This window comes from Leucoraja erinacea, chromosome 8, assembly GCF_028641065.1.
Source record: "Leucoraja erinacea ecotype New England chromosome 8, Leri_hhj_1, whole genome shotgun sequence".
Classification (NCBI taxonomy): domain Eukaryota; kingdom Metazoa; phylum Chordata; class Chondrichthyes; order Rajiformes; family Rajidae; genus Leucoraja; species Leucoraja erinaceus.
Window position 1 is genome coordinate 23343669 of NC_073384.1, and position 16352 is coordinate 23360020.

The 16352-nt window shown below is 43.4% G+C and overlaps 1 protein-coding gene across 2 annotated transcripts in view; it reads left to right on the plus strand.

Moving 5' to 3' along the window:
• Positions 1-2463: 2463 nt before the first annotated feature.
• Positions 2464-16352, plus strand: part of map3k21 (mitogen-activated protein kinase kinase kinase 21) — a 97558-nt gene continuing 83669 nt past the window's right edge. The window contains exon 1 of one of the 2 annotated variants that reach the window (XR_008723848.1): positions 2464-3524. Coding sequence is in view for 1 of the 2 variants with exons in the window: in XM_055639230.1 (XP_055495205.1) it covers positions 2732-3524 (793 nt within the window). In the remaining variant the exon portion in view is untranslated. The remainder of the gene's footprint in view (positions 3525-16352) is intronic. The other variant, XM_055639230.1, reaches the window with a different exon arrangement.

The window sequence follows — 16352 nt, forward strand, 5'->3', positions numbered from 1 at the left end:
AGGATCTTCAACATCCTTCATCAAGAGTGTCCCAGTATGGCTGATTTCTGAGGACATAGTTGTCGATGAGTTTTCAGCAGGTGATGAGAGTACCATTGTGAGGAATAAACCTATTAGATCTAATTCTCAGCAATCTACCACATATGCTTCTGTCCATGACCACTATATTTGCTGAATATATGTTATCTGCTAAGGATAATATATATTCCAAGGAACTGTCACAACTCCAAGGAAGATTGTGGTAGCAATAGAGAGATGCAGAAGAGATTCTGTAGTCATATGAAGGAATTATATAGGCTGGGTTTATCTTTCTTGGAAATAGGCAGTAAGGGTTGACCTATGGTGATTTATAAAATTATGAGGGGCAAAGATGGGGTATACAGTTAGAATCTTTTTTCTGAGGGTACGAGAATCTAAAACCACAGGATGCAGGTTTAAGCTGAGCAATGAGATATTTGAAGGAAATCTGATGGATACGTTTCTCTTTGGTAGGAAAGACAAAGAGGGATACAGGCCTCATGTGGGCAAATGGGATTTGTGTAAGTGAGTATCACAGTTAGAATGGATAAGAGGTGCTGAAATGTTGTATGATTCAATGAAAAGCCAGGTGTAATTAATTACAGCTGATTACCAGTCCTGTTCAATTAGACTCCTATTCGGCCCAACTTGCCCACGGTGACCAACATACCTAATCTAAACTAGTCCCACCTGCCTGCATTTGGTCCACATCCTTCTAAACCTATCCATGTACCTGCCCAAATGTTTTTTTTTTTAAACGTTGTGACAATTAATGGAAAAGTGGGTGAAAATGACTCCGATGTGCTATCAAATTACACTTGGTTATCAACAATCTGTCCAATGATGCTCCATTTAGTTTCATGACAACTTGGCTCATAACTCAATTCGTCCTAAATCCAAGCTTGGTAATAAGATCTGAATTCCAAAGATGTCGTGACAAGAAGTGAGTTCGGTATTCTGCCTGCATAGGTTATTCGCGATAAACATTCTCGACAGCTCAGCTGCTGCGTGCATACAGACCTGCATTTCATCCGTAGTCGGGGTCAAACCCGGGTCTCCGGCGCTCCAAGTGCTGTTGAATCGCTACTGGACCATCCCTGCCCCCTCCCGAGTGCCCCATCCCTGTCTGGGGACGGCCGGAGATGTCCGGGGTGACCCAGGACTTAGGGGACACTGGCCCGGAGTAGTGGCGGCCCCAGGCTTACAGCCAGCGCGGAGAAGCAGCACTAACTCCACCTCAATGCTGCCTGTCCCGCCGGGTTAACCGACAGCCCTGGGCTGACGGTTAACCCGATTGAAGCAAATAGGTTAAGAGGAGTTGTTGAATCATGATCAGTTTAGATTGTTAAATGGAGAGGATTGGGGATAAGACAATATAACTGAGGGAAAAAATGCTCTTATGAAGGGTGGTGATAAGTTTTTCCCCAAGGTAGATGATTCTAAAACAAGCGGGCATAGACTTAAGGTGAGAGGGAGACATTTAAGAAGGATCTCAGGGGCAACTCCTTCACACAGATGGTGGTCCCTGTCTAGAATGAACAGCCAGAAGAATCTATAGAAGTGGATACAATTATGACTTTCAAAATGCATTTGGATAGATATATAAATAAGAAATGTTCAGAGGGCTCTGGGCCAAATGCAGGCAAATTCCCTGTATGGCAACTTTATTGGAATGGACATGGTAGACAGGGACTATTTCTGTGCTGCATAGCTCTACAACTCTATGTGAATCAGTAGTAGGCAATTTGGCCCCTTGCTCCCCCATTCAATATGATCATTGCTAATCTGCCTCAGGCCTCATCGCCTGCTACCTTCCCTTCTCCAGAGAGTCATGACTCTTTAATTGTTATATGCACCGGACAAAGACAATTACATTATTTAGACAGTTAAATCAAGGAACTGCAGATGCTAGTTTACAATAAAAACCTACAAAGTACTGGAGTAGTTCAGTGGGTCAAGCAGTATCTCTGGAGGACATGGATAGGGGACGTTTTGGGTCGGACAATTAAATTCTTATTCCTTTCCACTATCTTTATGCCTGGTAATTATTCAGAAGAAAGGTCTGAAGAGTTCCAATCTGAAAAATCGCCTATCCTTGTCCTCCAGGGATGTTGTATGACCCTACGTGTCGTGACCTAACGCGTTGTAAATCAGCATCTGCAGTTCCTTGTGTGTGTCTACATTGATCTTACGACCTCATCCTCCTCCTCCAAACATTTCCTTCCACTGATCTTTGGACCCACTCCTCCTCCACCTAACCTTTCTTTCCACTGAACTTTGGAACTACTCCTCCACTCCTTTCCTTCTATTGATCTTTGGACCTACCATCTTTCCACTGCTTGGTCCCTCCATCCTCCTCCCTCCTCCCACCGCCCACCTTTGATACAGCCCGCCCTCTCCACCCGTCAGGTGATGAAGTCAGTCCAATAGGCGGCAGCGGGCCGGGAGGCGCGTCGCTAGGGCGGGCCGTCGGGCGGGCGGTGGGTGACCGCCAGTAACCCTGCCGCCGAGGCGAAGGCAGCTCAGCGCAGGTCACCTGTTGCCCCCGGCTCGGGGGCTGCAGCATCGCGGAGCGGCGGCGAGCGGAATTCCTGGGGAGCGGGGCCGTGTCCATGGAGCCGGAGCGGGCGCGGGGCCGGGCGGCGGCGGCGGGGGGGCTGAAGGCGGCCGCCGCTGCTGCTGCTGTTGCTGCTCCTCTCGCCCGGCTCGGCCCATGAGCGCGACCCGAGGCCGCGGCGGCGCGGTGGCTATGGACCCCTTCGAGGGCCTGTTCAACCCGGAGGCCGTGGAGCGGGATGGCGGCGGACCAGGCAGCCCGGGCCCCGACTCCGGCCTCGGCCTCGGGCCCGCAGCCGGGCCGTTCTGGACGGCGGTGTTCGAGTATGAGGCAAGCGCCGAGGACGAGCTGAGCCTGCGGCGGGGAGACGTGCTGGAGGTGCTGTCCACCGACGCCAAGGTGTCGGGCGACGAGGGCTGGTGGACGGGCAAGATCGGCGAGCGGGTCGGCATCTTCCCGGCCAATTATGTGACTCGCCAGCCGGCGCGGCCCAGGCCGAAGGCGGGCGAGCATGGAGGACAGGCCGGGGCCCAGACCACCGAGATCGAGTTCAGCCAGTTGAGCCTGCAGGAGATTATCGGCGTGGGCGGCTTCGGCAAGGTGTACCGCGGCACCTGGCGGGGGCAGCCCGTGGCCGTGAAGGCGGCTCGCCGCGACCCTGACGAGGAGGCCGGAGCGATGGCCGAGAGCGCCCGGCGGGAGGCCAGGCTCTTCTCCATGTTGCGGCACCGCAACATCATCGCGTTGCGCGGGGTCTGCTTGCAGGAACCCAACCTGTGCTTGGTGATGGAGTACGCGCAGGGAGGCCCCCTCAACCGAGCGCTGGCCGGCCGCCGCATCCCGCCCCGCACCCTCGTCAACTGGGCCGTGCAGATCGCCAGGGGCATGAGCTACCTTCACGCCGAGGGCATCGTGCCGATCATCCACCGAGATCTTAAGTCCAGCAATAGTGAGTACCACAGGGAGAGGAGAGGCTCTCAAATACACCCCCGCCTTGTACAGGGCGCGAGAGGAACTGGTGTTTTTGTACAGTGGATGGGGGGGTGTGTTACTTATCGTAGTGGAGAGTTGGGTGTCCTGTGTATGGGAGAGTAATGGGGTGCTGATATTTGTGTGTGTGTCTGATTGCAGTTGTCGTGGGTTTCTATCTATGTAGCTCTGGTGGAGGATTTTAGAGGGCTGGATACGGGAGAGGGCATGAGGTGGTTTGGTGGCACAATAGCGGGTGCTGGATGTGGGAAAGTTGCACCTCTGGCAACTGAAAATCTTTTTTGTCAGTTAATTGGTCTGTATACCTCTCAGTTTAGGAAATTAGGTTCCGTTTCGCATTCTACACCTATCATTTTAGACGCCATCCTTCAGGCTGCTGTATAATCAATACATTTTCCTTCGCCTAAACTTCCTATTTCCTTCGCTCCATAGATGATGCTGCACCCGCTGAGCTTCTCCAACATTTTTGTCTATCTGCTGTATAATCAAGTTAACTTCAAGCCCATCTAATCTTTCTGCATAACTGAAAATGTTGAGCCCTAGCAACATCCCCGCAATAAAATTCTTGAAACACTCTCATAAATCTTTGTCCCTTCTCTGCAGATGTAAATAGCTTGTGTACTGAGCTGGGTTCACGGGAGCTAATTTTGTATGTGCATTGGTTGAACATGATTAAGGATGAGGAGAAACATGATATACTTTGTCTTGTTAGTGCATTTATGGGCAGAAAAACCTTTGCAGCAATGTTCTTCCTATGGATTTTGAATTAGAATCCAGAGCACTGGTGGAGCTATCCACCCTTAAACTGGTGCAATCCTTTTTTGTTTGTTGCTTGGCATGTGTGCATTGAGACCACATACTTTGCATCGATTCGAGTGGAGCATTGTAGGAATGTTACAAAATTTTGAGATTTTAAAAATCAAGCCTGATATTTATCCCATCAGATAAAGTATAAAATAACTTTAATTTGGTACCTAATTTACTTTCATATCTTTAGTATTATAAAGGTTATGGTCATTTTCATACTCGGAAATTAGCATCTTATTCCCTATTGCTTTTCCATTGACTTAACACAAAAGCTGTGATCGTGGACAGTCAATTGACATAAAAGCCCATATCTTTCTTAAAAATTAAGAGAACTGAATGCAATTTTGCGTTATTATAGATTGAAGCATTCTGAATATGAAACATCTTACTTGGATGACCTGAAATTAAAGCATATAATTAGTTATCGGCAAGACCAAGCGGAGGTTGGGCGATCGTTTCGCCGAACACCTCCGCTCGGTCCGCAATAACCAAGCTGACCTCCCGGTGGCTCAGCACTTCAACTCCCCCTCCCACTCCGTCTCCGACCTCTCTGTCCTGGGTCTCCTCCATGGCCACAGCGAGCAGCACCGGAAATTGGAGGAACAGCACCTCATATTCCGTTTGGGGATTCTTCTGCATCCTGGGGGCAAGAACATCGAATTCTCCCAATTTTGTTAGTCCTTGCTGTCTCCTCCCCTTCCTCTGTCCCCCTGCTGTCTCCTCCCATCCCCCAGCCTTCGGGCTCCTCCTCCTTTTTCCTTTCTTGTCCCCGCCCACCCCCGCCCCCGATCAGTCTGAAGAAGGGTTTCGGCCCGAAACGTTGCCTATTTCCTTCGCTCCATAGATGCTGCTGCACCCGCTGAGTTTCTCCAGCTTTTTTGTGTATCATATAATTAGTTAGTTGCCTAATTGTAGCTAATTACAACATTTATGGAGAAGATCAGCTGCTAGCTGGTACCTTGACATATCATAATCAGTAGCATCATCATACTCCTCTGATTGTAACCAATAGCAACTCTAAAGAAATGTGTTGACTGCCTTCTGGAAGTTTAAAAGTTTAATCACAAATTTTCATAAATGTTCCAAGTTCCTTGGGATTGCTGAGTTTTTTTAAACTTAAGCAAAGTCCGGTTAACGAGAGTCCTCACCCTTGAGTTAACAGCAACAAATGGCAGCCTTCTGCATCCTACAAAGAGAAATGTGAACTCTGCCATCTCTCAGTTTCAGACAGACTTTTTCCAAATGAGGTATGCAAGTACAAAATGTGTCCATTTTTAAGATTCCTCTTAGACTACGGGCATGACGGAGACATTCACTTCAAGGTGAGCTCTAGCTATGCCAGGCTTGGCATTTGGATTGACAATTTTGCATTTCTTCTTCGGAGACATCTGTTTAAAATGTAAAGAAAAAAAATTACTGAACAGCATTAACGGAAACAAGTTATTATTTGCAGTTTTAGAGAAAAATAGTAGAAATGATAGTTAAACATTAAAACAAATATTAAAAACACAACAAAAAAATCATATTCGTCAGTTCATCAGTTTCATCAAAGCAATTAAATTCATGTAAATTCAATTTACTAGATCTAAACATCTATCCATTCCTTAAGAAAATGCTATTTTTTTAAATTAGCCTAAGCATCCAATTACCAAATAACAAACTGATCCCATTCACACAAGAATTCACAATATAACATAGAAAATAGGTGCAGGAGTAGGCCATTCGGCCCTTTTAAATCTCACTTTGTCATGAATTTGTATGCCAAATTGAACTAATTTAATGTTTAATTCCCATAAATTAATCCAGAAACATCCACTCTCAAGAGAATCAAAATCATAATTTTTTGCATGATACATCTGACTAGAACGGCACTGTGGATATTTAATATTAGAATATTGATCATGGATAGACAATAACACAAAATATAGATAATTTAGATGTTCTTATGACATGATTGTGCAAAAACAATGAATTTGATTATCTTGAGAGTGGATGTTTCTGGATTGTGATTGATTGGAATGTGGCCGCTGCCAAGATTTAAGCCCCTATCGGCAGGCAAGACATGGCCGATTCGTATTGGGGCCTAAATAACATTTTTGGCATCGTAAGATTAAAATGAAGTCGCACCAAAAAGCAAGATAATATGTTAAATAAGTGACATACCGTTTGTTTTGTCCTGCACTTGCGATCCGTGATGTTGAAGGCATTAGATGTCGCGTTTAACTTCAATCCAGCGATGCAATCGACCAGCAACTTAAAAACAAACGGGAGCGGGATCGCGGAACGAATTTTCTTCATCAGGACCCCTTCCTCTAAGCCAAATATGCTAATTGACTGACACCTTGGGTTCCATGTGATCTAACCTTTCAGACCTTGTTTAAACAATGAAGATAATAGAGACTACAGATCCTGGAATCTCAGAACAAAGATCAGAACGTTAATAACTCATTGGATCAAACAATGTCATTGGAGGCAAATGGTCTATGTCGATGTTTTGAGTCAATCCTGCATTGACCACATGTTGAACTGTATAAACAGCAGGAGGATGAGGAAAAACGTTTTCACACAGAGGGCTGTGAATCTGTGGAATTCTCTGCCTCAGAAATCAGTGGAGGCTAATTCTCTGGAATCTTTCAAGAGAGAGTTAGATAGAGCTCTTAAAGATAACAGAGTCAGGGGATATGGGGAGAATGCAGGTATAGGTATTGTGGTGTTTACCAAGATATAGTGAAAACCTTTGTTTTGTGTGATATCCAAGCAAGTCATACTTTATGAGAGTACAACGGTAGTTCCAGAGAGAAAATGAACAGTGTGTAGAATATCATGTTACAGCTGCAGAGAAAACGGCAGATTTAAATAAAATTGCAAGGGCTGCCATGAGGTAGATTGGCATTACACCCGTAGCATATGAGAGGTCCATTCATAAGCCCGACAACACCGGGAAGAAGCACATTTTGACTCTGCTGGTACGTGCTTTCAAGCTTTTGTATCTTCTGTCTGACGGGACAGGAGAGAAGGGAGAATGACCAGGGTGAGGTGACCTCGATTATGTTGGCTGCTTTCCAGAGGCTATGTGAAGTGTAGATGAAGTCAATAATGGGGGCTGAGGGAGGCTAGTTTGCGTGAACGCCTGGGGCGAGTTCACAACTGTCTGCAATTTATTGCGGTCATGGGCAGAGCTGTTGCCAAACCAAGCTGTGATGGGATGCTTTCTATGGTGCACTTACAGACATTGATAGGGAGACCTGCTGAATTTCCTTAGACTTAGAACATTAGTGTGCTTTATTGGTCATAGTGTCAATATCGTTGGACCAAGACAAATTATTGATGACATTTACAGATTGATTAAAGACGGTAATTAGATGCTCTCGGCCATCCTGCTTCAGCACTGTTGATACAGACTGGGGGATGTACTCCACCCCGTCCCCTGAAGTCTTGCTTGGTTGTTTTGCTGACATTGAGGAGAGGTTGCTGTTGATACCATTTTACATAGCGCTCTATCTCCTTGCCATACTCTGTCCTGTCATTGTTTGTGATCCGGCTTGCTACAGTGGTTCATCTGCAATCTTGTAAATGAAGTTAGAGCAAAATTTGGCCACTCAATTGTGAGGTTGAGAACATAGCCTTGCGAGGCATTAGTGTTGAGAGTTATCATGGCGAATGTTTTGTCACCTAACTTACTGATTGTGGCCAGGAAGTCGAGGATCCTGGTGCCGAGGAGGTGTTGAGTCCTAGTTCAAGGAATTTGGATATGTTTCATTGGAAATATAATGTTATGAAGGCGGAGCTATTGTCAATTAATAGGAGTCCGATGTTGCTGTCTTCCTCAGATGTTCGAGGGATGAATGTAAGGCCACATCAGCTGTGGAGTTGTGACGAAAGGCGAACTGCAGTCAATCAGGGCTGTCTGGGAGATTGAAGAGGATGTGCGGCATGAAGAGCCTCTAAAAGCTCTGAATGGTGGATGTCAGAGCCACTGGACAGTAGTCATTAAAGCACGCTACCTTGTTTTGCCTTATTGTTGTCATGCAGAAAAAAAAGAGAGAATACTTTTACTTACGCTTGATCTCCTTGTTCCTTGGAGGTATCTACAGAAACATTTGTTCATTGAAGTCACAAAAATCGGACTGGTTCTGTGCATCAATTAATTGTGGCCAGGAATAAAGATTGGAAATACGCAAATGCTCAGCAGGTCAGCCAGCGTCTGTGGATTAAGGAAGTGTTTACACTTCGATCAATGATCTTCCTTGTGTCAATTATCTTTCATATGTCAATTATTTTCCTATTTTTGATAAATGTTACCTGATCTACTGAGCATTTGCAGCAGTTTCTGTTTAGTTTAGAGACTTCCAGCAACTGCAGCAGGTTGCTTTTGGATAGTTGTGGCCAGAAATATACAAAGAAATTCTTTGAACCATGACTCATTTCAGGGAATATTTATTGAGTCTGGTAGTCCAAGTACATTGTGTCCGATTTTTATTGCTTTTTTAATTGTGTATATAGAATTATGAATGGTTAGGGGTGATTAATTGGCTATAACAGTTTATGGGAGTGGGATTCATGACTTCACAGAATGGTTTATAGTTATTTTTAATTCTATTACGGCCCCAAGTAAAGTCTTAACTGAGACAAACTGACATCATTGCACAAGTGTTCCAAATTTCTACTGACATTTGCATGTGAAAGTGTTTGCTGACATTATTGCTGAAAGGTGTAAATCGGGGGTCGGCAACCCTTGTTCTGTGTAGGGGCCAGTACGCATGTCTGTGAGTGGATGGCGGGCCACATCTATCACGTGTACACACGGATCCCGCCCCGGATGGCAGGCATCAAATCACGTGTTCACAGAAGGTAGATAAAAATGCTGGAGAAACTCAGTGGGTGAGGCAGCCTCATGCAATCCTTGCATGTCTCACCCGCTGAGTTTCTCCAGCATTTTTGTCTACCTTCGATTTTTCCAGCATCTGCAGTTCTTTCTTAAACGTGTTTACAGAAGGTGCGTGGCCGTGCGCAGGATGTGGTACAGCCAGAGGTCAGCTGTGCTCGACGGGCCGGATGACTACAGGGTAAAAATTTGTCTGCGGGCCAGATGATTTCGGGTTACGGGCCGCATTTGGCCCGGGGGCTGTAGGTTGCCGACCCCTGGTGTAGCTGATATTTAGACAATGCCCCCAAGCCACAGACTCCCTAAATAGCAGAAACCGCTTTATTTCCCCAAGGTAATTCCTGTTAATATTATACAGACTTATTTTTCTTGAGTTTGAGGCAACAGACGTCTGCAGCAGCGTGATGCCATCCGGTTCGACATCCGCAGGAGCGCGCCCTAAAAAGGGCGCATGCTCCAGGTTGGCGCCAAGCTGCGGCGCTGCTGTTGTCTCAGTTTGTTGCCGTTCGCCTGACTGAGGTCAGTTGGCGGGGCTCACCACGGAGAGGTCGACAACATGAGCCCCTACACAGACTTGAACCAAGACATCTCTTGCATCTAAACGTCTAGATAAATCTGCTTTCCAATCTGTAAACCCAGCATATCCATACCAGGATGCCTAGAACTGCTCCCAGTACTTCAGGAATGACCTGTAGAATGGCACAGCGGTAGATTTGCTGCCTTACACCGCCAGAAACCTGGGTTCGATCCTGACTATGGGTGCAAACTGTACGGAGTTTGTACTTTCTCCCTGTGACCACGTGGGTTTTCTACGGATGCTCCGATTTCCTCCCACATTCCAAAGACGTGCAGGCTTGCAGGTTAATTAGCCTTTGAAAATTGCCCCTATTGTGTAGGCTGGAACTGGTTTATGGGTGATTGTTGGACAGTGCAGACTTGGTGGGCCAAAGGGCCTGTTTTCTTGCTGTATCTAAACTACCATGACTTTGTTGTTATTTCTGCCTACTTGTCATCGAGGTGTAAATGGGAAGATATTCCATTAACCTTTCTCGGCAGCTGTCCATGCTATTTTAGCCGTCTGTCTACATGCAACTTTGTGTTGCCACATTCAAGAGAATGAGGGCGACTGAGGTTAGTGTGGGTTGCAATGCTTTCTTTTGACATGCATTTTATATTCCTGCTGAAAGAAAACACTCCTTTTTTTGGGGGTTTCCTCCGGGTGCTCCTGTTTCCTTCCATATCCCAAAGACATGAGGGGTTGTAGGTTAATTGGCTTCTGTAATTTGCCCCTAGTGTGTAGGGAGTAGATTAAATAATAATAATAATAAACTTTATTACGGACTCAAGGTCCAGACGAGGGGCAACATTACATTAAAAAAGCATTACATATCAAATATCATAAATACATTTAAAATCTTGGTATATCACTTATAAAAACATCATAATTTATATATTTTTTAAAACACAATACTTAAGTTAAAAATCCAGATTAAAAAGATGATCAATGTCCTACAACGAGACAACGATACCAGTGTCTCCACAGCTGGGATTCGTAGCGTGTAGTGCTAACCCTTATGTTTGTCAAGGCCACAATAAGCACATTTTTAGAGTCATTTATCCTGCAAATGAATTTATACATGTGGTGTCTTAGGATAGCTTCTAAAGTACTGACTCCTGCAGCCACAAACATATTACTGGCACTACACCATCTAGGTGTAGTGCCTAGATGGTGTAGTATTAAACACATTAAAGTGTTTAATGTAGAACAAGTGTGGACGGGTGATCAGTGGTTAGCGTGGAGTCAACTAACCACTATATAACAATAAACTCCATTTTCTTTGTTCACCAACCTTGCTATTTCCTTCAGTGTGGTTTCATTATGGCAGGTTTGCTGTTCAATATAACAGCAGGGATATTGGCCATCAAAATGTAAGTGTATTTCTGGTTAACTCTGCTTCACAACAGCATTAAAATCATGACAGATCACCATACAGTTGCTGGATTCTTCTGTCTCTCCACCCAAAGCTTTTTTTTATCACCTTGTTGATAACTGTTAAGCTTTGTATTTGAGCTTGTAGTTCCTCCGATGACTCAAGACATTTCTTATGCGAGGCCGGATGGTACATGTTATCATGCTGTTTGTTTCGGATCATAAGGATGTACTTGATTTGGAATCATTCTTGGGAGCCCGTGTGCCAAATTCTTAACTACTTTCTCTATTGTGATATTATCAAATTTCTCTTCAGTCTCCATCTTTTATTTACCAAGCAGTGCAATGTCTTTTTAAATTAGTGTTTCCAATATGTGTTTCCAATGAGCGGCGCCGGGGACACGGGCTCGACCCGGGCTGCGGATGAGGAGCGGGTCTGTGTGCGCTCTCCCCTGTCTCCCACTGGCATCTGCTTCCTCTCTCTCACTGTTACACCTGCTCTCCCGCTACCTGGCACCCCTGTTCCTCAGATTAAATATATTTTTACACATAAATCATGAATAAAGATAAGAATTTACATACAGTTTATGCAGCCAGCGCTTTGTTCGTTTTTTCTTTATAACCAGTGACCTTTGACAAATCCCATGATTCCTTACATTTTTTGGAATACTGAACTCGCTTATTATTGGGTGGCAACAGATGGAATAATCCTAGTCCTTTTTTTCATATGGTGGTAAATTATACCACATCTAAACTCTGTCACCAGAAATGTTAGTGTTTTCAATACTGTAACCTCTGAATATCACGTATAAATGTTTGGCTGCCGTTTCATTCTTATTTTGTTATTTTCCTTATTTTTTAACTCATTGTCTGATATTTGAGATCACATGTTGAGTAATTGTTTTGGCTGGTTCCCGTTGTATATATGCACATACATCACGGGTTACATTGTGAATATAGAGAATTTGTTGAGCACATTCACTATTGAAATATGCCTGAATAATGAAGTATATATAAATATGAGGCTTGTTAAACACCAAACTCTTTGTTTTATTTGCAAATTGTCAGGAATTTGTGGACCAAATAAGGAAATCGCATTACAGTGTGCCTTTAAAATAAAAACATACTCTTTGAACTTATTTGATATTTATGTCAATACGAGCATGTATTATTAAAAGTTTTCTTCTTTAGATTTTGGAATGTACAACACAGAAGTAGGCATTCAGCCCAATTATCTATGGCATTCATGCAATATAATACAAGCCTCCTCCCACTTTACTTTAGGATATTTTCTCTCATGCATTTGTTTCCCCTTGAATTCATCTGTGCCTTTTAATTAGTTGCTCTTTGATAGTATTCCACGGTCCAACCATTAGATAAACAGATTTCCCACTTGCCCATAATGTGTGTCTACCACATTCGAGGAAAATAGCAAAAGCCAATGTGCTTTAGTACTAACCCATCAGCCTTTGCTATTAAGTTGCTTTATTTCTCATTTAATGGTATGTGCTTATTGTGCATGGGTTTTTTCAGCCTAATTTAATTTGCTGAATTGCATGTGGCTGGCTAAATTCTTCCTGGCTGCCCGACTTAAATTTTTAATTTTAATGCAAGTTTCTAGGACTTGTGAGACTTATGCAGTATCAGGAAACATCTTTAACCTGCTACTTCAGTGAAGTATGGAGATTAGTTCAATTCATTGCCTCCAATTCTTGCGAGTGAGAAATTCCCAACTGTAGACTTGTGCTTAATTAATAGCACTCTCATAAATGGTAAACAATGAGTTTCAAACTTGAGATTTAAGCACAAAAGCTAGGCTGAAGAAATTGAGTACAAAAGCTAGTATTGAAGAAATGCTGCATTGTCAGAGGTGTGTCTTCAAGATGAAACATTACTTGAAGCCTTGCCTGAGGTCTTTGCTCTGAAAAGATCCCGTGGTACTACTTCAAAGGCCAGGTGAGGTACCGTTGATGTCATGGGCGATATTAATCACTATATCAGCATAATTTAAACATATTTTTTTGATCGTTATTCCATTGCCGTTTGCAGATTAGTTGCTATCTTTCCTGCATTGTAGGAGTGACTATGATTCAAACTATTTCATTGTCTGTGAAAACACTTTAGTATTTCTTATCACAAGGGGTGCTGGATAAGTGCAAGACCATTATCTAGTATCAATAAAACTAAATATTTTTAACTTAGCACGGTCTCTGTATCCTCCTGGCAGTTTGGCGCCATGGAGTGATCTAGCCGTTTTAAGCAAAAATAATTTCACATGGACTTTTTACAGAAATGTAATCAAGCAGGGAAAGACCTTGTTTCTAGCAGGAAAATGCGAGACATGGTAATAATTCCATTGAGAAAGAAAAGTAATAGTTCACTTGAATGAGAATAGAGAGCCAATTTTACTTAATCGTTTCTCTATTTATAAATTATTTCCCGTGTTCGGTCAGCCTGACCTAATCGTCTTTGCTGTCAAGCAGACAGGTGGGCAGCATTCTCCCATGTTGCTGCCAACCCTGTCATTGTTGGCTTTCGGGTGTGACTCTCCAATTTCCTCCCTGTAACCCCCACCTCCCCTTTGGAAAAAAGATTGCATTGATATAAAGCTGATTGCCATTGTGCCTTCTTGAGAACTTTAATTTGAGGCTTAGGATTTCTAATCTCATATTACGGTATTCCAACATCGTTTAGTAAAATTTAGCTTCAAAATTAATTGGAGAGAAAGTGGATCGTTGTGAAAGAAAATTTGACGTCTAAATGTAGATTAGTCTTCATTTTAAATCTTAAATGTTTTTCTCTGCCTTCTGTTAACGCTGCATGTGAGGTCTGTTTCATTGAGCACCGTGGGAGTGGAGCTCTGAATGCAAAAAATACCTAAATCGGGCAGCAAGACCTTTTGCTGTCAAGCACGTGCTCCCATTGTTCTGAGCGAGAGAGTACTTAACAGGTGTGTAATGTCTGCCAAGTCTGGATTCCTAGCCTCCCACATCAGGCTTGGCTATCACGCTTCTAAACAATGCCTGAATTCAAGATTGACCAGTGCAATATCGATGATTTAAGTACTTTCATTTGAAAGTAATGGTATTCTAAAAGGGAAAATACTTACTCTGTTTACAGTAGGTTTTTCATTGCGAATCATCGTTGTCTGTTGATCTTTTGCTGTTGTGGATTGCACGTAACAAAGGCGACTTTTCCTGGATGACAGTATATAAATACAGACTCTATAAGAGGTTGCGTGTGCTTCTGCGTGACTCATCTGACACTACGGAGCCTATCCACCCTCTACAAGCACAATTAGGAGGATAATGACATACTCTTCAACTTCAGCAACACATTTGATAGCATTTAGGCAAAGCAGGCACCTTGATACTGAGCCCATCAACTTCCTAAATATTCATTCCTAGTACCAGCCCTGAACTACGGCTCTTGTATCCATTGTCTCTGCATTGAAATAACAGTGTCTTCTAAATACTTGACTCCATTAGGTTCAAGGACAGCAGTGCAGTGGAAAACCACCACCAGTAGTTTGCCTCCACGTTACCTACTGTCAGACTGAAGAAAATTGCTATTCTTTCATTGTTTATCACTGGAGCTCCTTCCTCAATGGAGCTCAGCTTCACCAATGCAAGTTTACTGTTCACCATAACCTCCTTATGGATAGTTAAAGATGGATAATAAATGTTGGCTTTGTTGATGCCCACATACTGTGAATAATATTTTGATATAATTTTACTGGCGTTGCTATATTTTGGGAAGATTACGTATTGTGTAAAAATCTTGTATAAATGCAAGGTTTTATGCCCATGTTGTTTTAAAATACAGGATGCCTGAGATGTTTACTTCTAACATTCTACAATTCCACCTCATCACCTTGATTTCACCCTCAAGGGTGATTGATCCATTATCTCCCCGCTGCAATTTATAAAGTTGTGTGCCAGGCAGCTACAGGCGTTGGGTGCTGTATTTCCAGCTGCTCTTAGTTGCACATTCTAACTTGAATCTGAGGCTAGCTAGTGAATAAAGATACTGAATTGTCTTATCGTATACAGATGAAGTTTACTTTGGATCGGTTCAAAGTCAGCCAGCTTCAGCAGTTAGTTGCATGGCAGCCTGCCCCAATGTTCTACGCTATTCCCCAGCTAATTAGTGGCTCGGTGTAGAAGCTGACTAAAAGCATGGCTTGCCATTGGATTCATAAATAACTGCTTTGTTGCCGTTGCTCAAGTGAAGCATGGCAAATCATGTGTTACCAGAGGGCTCTTTGCACCTGAATGTGGATCCCAGCAAGAAGTAAAATACATTTACAGTAATTAAGGTGTTCAGGAGCATCCTTCGAGTGCAGAACTAATTAATTGATGCTTGTTATCCACAGTGCATCTGAATCGGAGGGAATGCATAGTATCACATATGTAACAACAGACTGGTACAGTCTTATTCTATTTTGTATCGGGCTGCTAGAGTGCAATGTATTGAACCGGGCCTGCTTGCTGATAACTAGTTGCATAACAATGCATTTAGTCATTTTGCAAGTTCTCGGTAATGTAGTCTAAATTAAGAAACACAGATGCCAGTAGTTTGCCTCCGTGGAGGAGCTGCTCCCTTCTGAGGCATATCAACAGTTGCTAAATTTCAATGTGAATCGCTTATTACACTTGAAAGTTGAAAATGCATACTCATGGAATTTTTACATGGACTCTGGGTCCAATATAAAGATCTGAGGGAAAAATCAGGGCTGCTGGCAACCCTTACCTAGTTAGGATAAGGTGACATTGGGGATGAAGTGATGAGGTTATAACCTCCTGACATTTGACACACAAATACTTGTGACCTTTCCTTGAGCAAGGGGCTGCTTTATATAAATACATCGTTAAAAAAAAGATGCCTATTGTTCCAGTGTCAGATCTCCGAATGAGCTTGGTCACGTTCCTGGCATCAATATGAGCTTTGATTTTAATTGTTTGCTGTTTTTGTGATGCTTCCGCAGGTTTGATCTTGCTGCTGTTTATGGTATGCGATGATCAGTGAAGCTGCACCAATCTGTTTCAGGGGCTCAAATCTTGCTCAGCATATCATTGTGGTTGGCATATGCAATGCCCTATAAAAAGTGTTGAATTAAAACTACTGAATTAATATTTCTGTTCACTGCCACCCTTTTTCACTTC